This window comes from Quercus suber, unplaced genomic scaffold, assembly GCF_002906115.3.
Source record: "Quercus suber isolate HL8 unplaced genomic scaffold, Cork oak 2.0 scaffold_425, whole genome shotgun sequence".
Lineage (NCBI taxonomy): Eukaryota > Viridiplantae > Streptophyta > Magnoliopsida > Fagales > Fagaceae > Quercus > Quercus suber.
The window spans coordinates 254,941-265,225 of record NW_027069876.1 but is presented as its reverse complement, the minus strand read 5'-3'; the positions used below and the strand labels follow the sequence as shown (position 1 = coordinate 265,225).

The 10,285-nt window shown below is 33.5% G+C and overlaps 2 protein-coding genes across 2 annotated transcripts; both read right to left on the bottom strand.

Moving 5' to 3' along the window:
• Positions 1–946: 946 nt before the first annotated feature.
• LOC111989471 (receptor-like protein EIX2) lies at positions 947–1,363 on the bottom strand. Its single transcript, XM_065761702.1, has one exon. It carries the CDS (start codon positions 1,361–1,363, stop codon positions 947–949), a length of 417 nt encoding a protein of 138 aa, XP_065617774.1.
• Positions 1,364–1,455: 92 nt separating this feature from the next.
• LOC111989470 (receptor-like protein EIX2) lies at positions 1,456–3,702 on the bottom strand. Its single transcript, XM_024021246.1, has one exon. The coding sequence runs from the start codon at positions 3,700–3,702 to the stop codon at positions 1,456–1,458; it is 2,247 nt and encodes a 748-aa protein (XP_023877014.1).
• Positions 3,703–10,285: the final 6,583 nt, after the last annotated feature.

Here is a 10,285-nt window from a genome sequence, read left to right as displayed (position 1 = left end):
AGTACCGTTGCAAATTTGCAACGGTACTGTTCACATGTTGCAAAAATTATGAGATTTGGCACATCTCATATTTGGTGTTTTTTGTGTTTGGTGTGGTAAATGTGCCAAATATTTGGCATTTGGCACATTTACCACACCTGATGTGGATGCTCTTATGACTTCAAACTACCCCTCCCTAAAATTTTTCACGTCAGGTTTGATTTCTAGTGACATTAAAAACGAAGACAAACTAGAGAGTAAAGACTTCATAATGCAGGTATTCAGAAAAGAATTCACTGGTCAAGCTGGCCCAAAGACTAAAAGGATTAAAACTAGAAAATTCGAAGAAAAACTTTAAAATATATATAGAGAGAGTAGAATGTACAATCCACATTTGAAATATTCAAAATATTCAACCAAAAAAAATCAATACTAGGACTTGTAAAATAACAAGCTGTACGGAACAAACGTTAACCTTTTTAGTTTATGATTTCAATACTAGGACTTGTAAAATAACAAGCTGTACGGAACATGATCTCTTTGTAGATTAAGTTGCATTATTGAAGATGTAGCTAGCTGATCATGATGGAACTGATCAGAGAGAATACGATAAAACAAAGCATATAGACACACACACGGCACACCACAAATGATACAAACGGCTCCTGGCACTTCTATTTGCTTGAGCAGCAGAAGCAGCATGCAACTCCTGATCTGAGCGCCAACGAAATAGAAAGATATATAAGTCCAGATTCAATAGATATAGAACTACTTCAAGCAAAGTGAAATTTACCATCCATGTTAAGCTTATCCGCTTCAGCACAGCTATGCAACCTGATCATGCAATTTTAAATGTGGAAAGCATCACTAATTAGTGCTTCTTGAATCTTGGCATGAGCGACATAATCAAGAAATAGTAAAAAATAAAAGTAAAAAACTAAAATTGAAAGACGTATGTCATACCTTGCTAAGCTCTACAGAGAAAGTGGTGCCTCTGAAACTTCCTCTGCAATCTTGCCATATTCACTGCCATTGTTATATAGACCCAATTTTTCATGTTATCGAATAACAAGAAATAGGCATGTCTCCATGAATCCTTTAGCAACAAAGAACCGCAAACACCCAAAAAACCTACAACAAAACCAAATCCTGTTGTGGCATAAAACCATTTCCAAAACTCATCTCCATATTCTTCACTAGCTTCACTTTGGTTTGGTGTTTGTTCACCTGACCAACATTTCTGTGAAAGTGGAGGCCCACAAAGTCCCGGGTTTCTAGCAAAACAAGATGCATTTAAGCTTTGCAATTGAGTGCTTGAAGGAATTTTCCCAGACAAATGATTGTCCGATAGATCTAGGTGATTCACAAAGGTTAACTCCGACATGCTTGATGGGATTTTACCTGAAAAATGATTGCTTGACAAATTCAGTGCTTCTAGGTTCTTCAATTTGCCGATCATTTGAGGGATTTCTCCAGTTAAGTTGTTTTCGATACATCCAACCCAACCAATTGCAAAAGACTTGAGATTTGGCTTGGAAGTTTCCCGGTCAACTTGTTGCTTGAAAGGTTGATGATTTTGAGTAGCCCAAGATTTTTTCTGTACTCATCGTCCCTTCCTTTCCATGCAATCCTCGCACTATCAACATAAATTTTTTCGAAGATGAGATGTTCATCGTATGAGTAATTATAAACACTACTAATGATATCAGTGGAAGAGTCCCCTTTTTCAGCCATGGCAGTGAAATTATCAATGCACCGCGGTATACTTCCAGATATATCGTTTATAGAGAGGTCTAAGATTCGCAAGTATTTCAACCAACATAGATTTAATGGTATACTTCCATAGAACTTATTGGAACGTAGGATTAGAATAATCAACTGCGGCAAATCTTCCCCAATCCATGTTGGTACTGTCCCGAAGAATCTATTATTTTCAAAGTTTATGAATGTCAATAAACTGCAATTTTTTAGGGACAAAGGTAGATCTCCAGAAAAACTATTATAACTTAGACTCACTGTTTGAAGCTGTGATAGCAAGCCTAAAGAACTTGGAACCTCCCCATAGAAATTGTTGCCAGTAAAATTCAAAATGACTAGGTTAGGCCAATGCATAAAACAATTAGGAAGTTTTCCAGATAATAGGTTATGGGATAGGTCTAGGTATTTCAACAAACCCCCATTGATTTCACAAATAGAAGAAATTGACCCTGAAAACCGATTTTCAGAGAGATTCAAGATTGAGAGATTAGTTGGAAGAAGGGGAAGTGGACCTTCTAAACGGTTAACACTCAAATTAATTTCTTCAAGATACATACACTTTATTGACAGATCTGGTAACCTACCATCTATATGGTTGCTAGAAAAATCTATAACTCTTAGTGTAGGAGGCAGGTCCGCAAACCACATGGGGATGGTATCCGAAATTCTGGCATAGGAGATCTTAAGGTTGGAAATGTTTCTTTGAGTTTGGATCCAATTTGGAAATCTAGGCCCTAACATGCAAGATCCCAAGTATATTCCTTCCAGTTGGAAAGGTGGAACCCAATTGAAGCTGAATTCAAGAGTAAAAGAATTATTCGATAGGCCTAAATACCGTAATTTGGAGAGATTTGAGAAATGGGCTTCAGAGATCACACCATGCAAAAAATTTGAAGAAACAAACAAAACCTCGAGGTTAAATAGGTTTCCAATGCTTTTGGGCACAGTCCCATTTAAATTGTTGTACTGAAGAAATATTTCTTTCAACGATGGAAATATTGCAAGATTAGGCAATGAACCTGTAATTTGATTTCCTGATAAGTCCAAAACCTCTAATGAGTCTTTTGCACATCCTGCTGACAAGTTATTGATAAGCTCAAAGAGTTGTCCATTGAGATTGTTTTCTGACAAATCCAATTCACGTAAAGTACATATATTCCCAAAGGATTTTGGAATGATGTCAAATTGATTACCAAAAAGAATTAGGCTTTCAAGAGAAGTAAAAGATTTCGAATAATTGAAAGGAGGAAGAGATGAGAGACTCATTGAAGGAAGATTACATGACCACAAGTTCAAGGTTGTTAAATGTGGGAGACGACTTCCAACTTCCAGCCAATCATTGGCAACACTGAGATTTGTAAGAGCTAGGTCAAGGTCTTTTACCAAAGACAGATGAGACAGCCATTTAAGATTTTCAATAATTGTCAAATTATTGCCTTCTAGATTGAGATTTTGCAAGTGCAAAAGGTTTCCAAGCTGAAGTGGAATTGGCCCACTGAAATCGGCATTAGAGAGATCAAGGTATTTTAAGTTAATGAGAGAACCGATGAACTCTGGGATATGACTTTGATTAAAGTTATTCCCACTGAGATCCAACAAAGTCAAATGTGTCAACGCAAGTAGTGAAGGACTAATCGTACCTTGCAAACGTTGGACTCTATTGTTTTGATAAGCCCCAAGATGAAGCTCTAGAACATGGTTTGTTTGGCGGCAATTAACTCCTTCCCAATTACAGCAATTCTTATTTTCATCTTCGCTCCCCCACGAAGAAAGCATGCCGTTATCATCAACGAGGCCTTTTTTGAACTCAAGGAGTGCTAGTCTCTCCCTCTCTAGGCACCTGATGTTGTTAGCATCTCCAACTCCAGCCCCTGAAATGAATCCAAGGAATGGACTCAAGTGCACTAAAAGCATTAAAAATCCATGAAGAAGTTTCAGGAACCATCCACCTGGGAACGTGATCATTGTCATAGCAAATGAGAACAGTGATTAATTTTAGAGTGAAAGATGGGATAACGATGAAAGGCACTCTCCATTTAAATACCCAATGCTGCAAGCGTATTTTTGGCATAAAAAATTTAGGGTAAATTTCAATCTAGATTAGGAGAGGTTTTGAAATTTATACTTTGAAGTTTTAAAATTTATATTTTATTCTTTGAAGTTATATTTTGTTTGCATTAGAAGCACTTCCATCCATGTTTTTTGTTAAGTGTCACATAAACTTGTCATGCATGTTTAATTCATTCAATAAAAAAATGTTACATCATTTTTTTAGCCTAAAAATTTTTTTATATTAAAAGTAAAAATGATAAGACATTATTTTATTAGATGAACTAAATAAATATAACAATCTTATGTGGCACTTAACAGGACCCAGGGGCAGTTGATGCAAATAGAATATAACTTCAGGTGAAAAAATTCGAATTATGAAATTTTAGAGTATAAAATCTAAATACTACCAAACTTTAGAAGGGTGGTTTACAATTTACTCAAACATTTGTATTAAATAGAAAAGGCGTTATTGCTTTAAGCTAGCAGCATATATACCAAGGAAATGTATAATAGCATCAGTATAGTTAACTTTAGTATACTACTGCCACCAAATGGTGCAACGTTTCACACTCTTACGATTACAAATACATGGACGAACGAGGTATCAAAATAGAATTATGTTAGGGACATAATTTTTTGCACAATTTTGTGCCATAACTTGTTATATGGCGAGTTGTGATTGGTAAGGGTGTGTTTATACATGACCCACTAACATACTCTTATCACTCACAATTTGCCATATGATACAAAATTGTGCCAAAAATTGTATCCCTAGCATAATTCATCAAAATATTTGCTATATTCTACATTCCTGTCGTATGAATTACGTCACAATTATTGCAAATTGAGAAAGCAATAATGGACGCTAGAAATTTGGTTTGATCTGTTCCTTGTTTTTCGTGGATGGGTCATCGGCATATGATGGACAATATGAGTCACATGTAGTCAAACTTGGTAGTAATTTTAACATTCATAGTCGCATTTATAAACTTTTTTATACTACAATTGATTAGTAACTTAAGCACTTTCCAAATCTTAATTATGATATGTTAGGTTACACTATTGAATTAAGAACTGAAATTTAAAGTGCATCCTCTAAATTTGATTGAAATTCATTTCAGCCCTCCAACTTTACTTTTGCTCAATTGATTCCTCTAAGTTTCAAAGTTATACAATTCATGTCTTTTGTTCAATTTCATTAAAAATAAATAACAAATTTATCATTAAGTATGCAATTAACTAATGAAAAAGTGAGTTTCAGTTATCTTAACTAGTAAAGTCTTTTGTTATCAAATAAGATATTTGAGGTTCGATTTAAAAATCAACTCGGTCTAACGATAAAGAGTAATCATTAGAAGAGGAATTAAAACTCTCTTAAAAAAACTAATGAAAAAAGATTTTTTTAAAAAAAAATAATAATTCTTACATAAAAAATCTATAAAATATTTTTATAGATTTTTTTCATGTGAAAATAATATTTTTTATAAGGCAATTTTTTTTAACAAAATTGGTCAAAAAACCTAAATTGAATAAATTTGAAACTTAAAGAACTCAATTGAATAAGAGTAAAGTTAGAAGACTGGAATAAATTTCAACAAAAACTTACAGAGTGCAATTTTCATTTAACCTAAATTAAATCATGTGAATATATTAATAAACGAGTCATGTAGTTGAATTCATTATTATTAGGGGAATAAGACACCTTTTTTGTTGCATTTATCAATACTATCTTATGATTAATTTTAATTAGGAAACTTTTTGTACAACACCTAAAAAGTCATAACAAAATTTTGCCCTTGTACGTTTTTAGACCCCTTAAAAACACAATTGGATTAACTTAGTTAATTACCCAAGTGATTACTTAATCAAAATTAAACAAATCTAGGTTAACACAAATATATCATATCATACAAAGTGCGGAAAATAAAGAACACACGATATGATAACCCTGGAAAACCAAACCGGTAAAAAACCTGGGAAGGATTTAACCTAACTATCCTCAAGGTAAAAAGCAAAACTATTATGAAAGAATTGAAGTTTTACAATAGCAACTTAGACCACTAACATCCTATTGCTACCCACCAGTAAAAAACCTTATTGACACGACTACGTACAAGCTCCGAGACCACAGACTCCTTCTTTCTTAGATTCTCCAGCAAGTACAAGCACTCCCGCTTGTGTATCTTTAAGCTCTTATGGCAATAACTAAATGATCATCAAGTTCTTGAACGAATCTCCTTCTTGATAATCCAAAGCTTGTGTAAAGGAAAGCTCCTCATAGATCTCACAAGAGATTTACACAAACCACAATATGAGCAACCAACCTTAGAGAGCTTTTGGGTACAAAACCCTAAATACAAAAGAGGCACAAGATGAACTCTAATCTCTCTAAAAAAACATTAAAAAAAAAAATTAAAAAAAAAACGTTTTAGGGTTTCTCTTATATATAGGAGTGTTTTACTTGAATCCTAATAAGTTTAGTAGAGTTTGGGCTGAATTGGAATTCTGCAGAAAAATAAATTTGTACATGGTTCGATCGATCGAGTCTAATTTTCGATCGATCGAGCCTTGCAAATTTAGTCCAATAAATTCTGCAATCACTTGATTCCAATTTTACAAATAAACATACTTTGAGCAAACCTAAACCTAGACTCTATGTTTTGATCATGGTTTGCCAACATAATACAAATTGGAGTTCTAATACATTAGTTCCTAATTTCTTAGAACCTAACAATCTCCCCCTTTGGCAATCCGTGATAAAACACATCAGAAACATAAAATGCTCAAAGTTACAAATAGCCCAAATACAATTCAACATAACTACTATTTATTAGTTGCAAGTGTAGACAGCAGCACGACTGAATCAACTTGTATATTCCTGAAACACTCAACAAACGCATAAACGCACGTGTGGAAAGAAAGACAAGAAAACAGTAAAATAACAAATATGCAAACTAACTCTCCTCCTAAGTTAGATACATCAAAAAAAATTTCAACTCCCCCTAAACAGAATATATATGTAAAAAATTTCAACTCCTCCTAAACAGAACATATATGTATTTTCCACACATATTCCCACATTTTATCTAAATCTCCCCCTTTTTGTCACAAATTGACAAAAATAACTCAAACAAAGAGTAACAACTCAACAGAGAATAACAAGAAATAGAGAATGAAGGGAACACAAAACAAATTAACTCTATAGAAAATAAAGACAACTCCCCCTATGAACAACAAAAGGTAAAAACAAGCTTTGGGAAAAACAGTTTTGGGGAAAATTTAGGAGGTGGGGATAAATAAAAAGACAAACCAAACTTAAACTAAGTTAAGAATACACATGAAGAAAAATATTCTCTCTTTCAATAAATGCAAACATGACACTATGTGACCCATAAATAGTTGCATGAGTAGAGAAAATATTTACACATTGATTATCCACCATATCTCTTAAGAAAAATAATTTCTGCAATTCACACCTAAAAATAGCATATACTAGAAAGTACAAAACTCAAAAATTAATCAATCAATTTTAAATCAAGTTGAGTACCCATTTTAGCAAAGTGTATGCATGCTATGTGTGAAAAAAAAAAAAGATATGACTGCAAAATTGCAAAATGGATACAAAAACAATGCAATGCATGTGAATCCTAAACACAAATGATGCATAAAAAAATTTGGTCAAAAACTTAGAAACTGAAAATTTTTCAGTTTCGATCGGTCGAGCATCAATCGAGTACTGATTGAGTCAAGCAGAAACAAACCAAAATTTTTATCGCAATTTCGATCAGTTGAGAGACAGATTCAATCGATCGAAAATCTGGAAAAAAAAAAAGATTTTTGAGAAACAAAGCACTTTTATGCAGAAACTCCTCAAAGCATAGTATTTCATGAATGAAATGCATGAGTATGAGATTAAAAGTTTTTTAGAAAAACACTTGAATTCAACCCAGATTTTCCAAAAACAAGTTTTTCAACCAATTTATCCTCAAATTGCAAACTTTAAACACATTTTGCATCAAAATCAAGTAACTTTTAATCTTGAATGGTCACAACACGATCACACACAATATAATGTACCAAGTTTAGCAAAGAGTAACTTGTGTAGTGTGTGCAACTAGCAAAAGCTTGAGATACATGTGAGGTGATATGTGAATAGTAATCAAGCACAATGTCTACAAAATTCATCACATAGAATTTAAGAGAGACTATCACCTAAAGAGTTACATCATATAACTCTCACATCTCCTAGAAAACAAGCCTGCAATCATGTAAGTTTCTTGATTTGCCTCATAATGTACACACCAAATTTATTTGATTGAATTAATTATAGCCCAATAATGTAACACCAATTTTAGCATTAAACCGATGCTACACTTTATGTTCTTTTTGTGTATGTGCTACACTTTCTCGTGCACAAAATCTTATGATATGCACTAAGGTATTCATGATTGGCTAGGAAACAGTGGTGAGATGGTTATTTATGCCTTTCTCAAAAGGTTCAAGTTCGACAGTTAAAGACATGTGATTTCAAGATCAAGACAAAGTGATTAAAAACCATAAATATCTTTTCCACACAACATGCACCACAAAACTTTAACTAGTAAAGTGCAATAAATAAGCTCATCAAAGCTAAATAAGGTACAAAGACATGATATGTGAAAATAAATTGACCAATCTTGTTTTCAAAACCAAGAAGATAAATACAAAACACAATTTGCTTTCCTTTTTTTTTTTTTTTTTTTTTTTTGAAAAGAAGAAACAAAAACAGTCCTAGAATGAAATGCATGAATGTTATGCAATGCAAATCTTATAAACAAAAAATAAACAAAAATCAAAGAACAATAGCCACAAAGGGTAGAGCAATAAAGCACAAAAACCATGTCAAAAAGACTCAATTAGATTGAGCATTTTGTATCTAAAGCTTTTTAGATACACCTCAAGCATTAGAGTTCTTATTCACATGGGAATGATTTCCAACTCTAGGATTGGAATAAAGGTTTAGAGTTTTTACCAATTCACTAATAAGTACCATGGGATCTTGTGCTTGAGGCACAGGTACTTTTGGTTTATTTACTCGCTTAGTTGCTTGTAACTTAAAACAGTTTGGACGAATGTGCCTAAACTTTCCACAAAAATGACAAACCCAAGCAAGTTTACCATGCAACTTGTCCTTAGAAAGGTTAGACTCCTTAGGTTTAGACTCTTTCAGATCAATCCTAATCTTCCTAGGAAGTGTGATCTTTACAGGTTTAACAGTCTCACACACAACCTCACCCACAAAGGGTTTAGACGAAGAAGAAGGAACAAAGTTTGTGGAATGAGATGCAGACACAGAGATGCTTTCTACAAAACCTAATCTAGATTTGTTAGAAGGAGACTTTTGAATACTCAGCATATGATCAAGTTTGGAACTAGTAGATCTATTAGTTTGTTCTCTAGCAACAGGTAGTTCAAGTTCCAAGTTCTTAATTTTATCTAGCAAAATCATATTTTCAATTTTCACATTGTTCAAAAGTTCATTAGCATCAAACAGTTTCACAAGCAGATTTTTCTTATCAAGTTCAGGAGATGTAATTTTCTTTAAGCCTAATTCAACACTCATGGCATCCTTTACAGTAACTTTGCAAAGTTTATTGTAGGCTTCTTGAAGATCTGTATCCTCAAAGAGTTCCCCATCAGAAGGGTTCTCTTCAACAAACAAGCTTCATTGACTTCAGCAATAGCAGTCAAAGCAATAAAGTTTTCATCCTCGTCAGAACCAGACTCATCATCGGAAACTTCATTATCACTAAGAGTTACAGCCATAGCCTTACCCTTAGACCTCAAATATGTAGGACATTCAGATTTCATGTGACCATACCCTTGATATCCAAAACATTAAAGACCCATAGAATTATTAGAAGATTTACCTACTTTTTCTCTAGGTTTTTCAGTGTTGTTAACTTTAGTGGGATCATTCTTCCTAAAATTTTTAGGTTCAACAGTGTTCTTACCTCTTGCCATTCTGTTGCTATTTCTAAGGAAATTCCTAAAGTTCTTGGCAAGGTAAGCAATCTCTGTAGCAGAGAGCTCGTCATCAAATCCACCAACATCATCAACCGACTTAAGAGCCATTGATTTGGATTTGGTAGTTTTGAGTAGGTCCAACTCATAAAACTGAAGGGATCCTATAAGTTCATCAACAGGGATAGAGTCCACATCCTTGCTTTCAGCTTTCAGTGATGACAGTCCATTTTGGTCTAAAATCTTCAGTTAAAGATTTAAGAATCTTTCTAACAATTTTAGATTGATCATAGATTTCACCTAGATTATATGTAGAATTAACAATATCATTAAGCTTAGCATAGAATTCATCAAAAAATTCATCATCAGACATCCTAATGCTCTCAAATCTAGAAGTTAATTGCTGCAACTTATTTATTTTAACTGCCTTTATGCCTTCATGCACAGTCTGGAGGATATTCCAAGTAGTGTGAGCAACCTCAATATTAATAGA

Excerpts from the sequence above, each read along its gene's own strand:
- LOC111989471 (XM_065761702.1), bottom strand. The coding sequence starts at position 1,363 with ATGTCGGAGTTAACCTTTGTGAATCACCTAGATCTATCGGACAATCAT.
- LOC111989470 (XM_024021246.1), bottom strand. The coding sequence starts at position 3,702 with ATGATCACGTTCCCAGGTGGATGGTTCCTGAAACTTCTTCATGGATTT.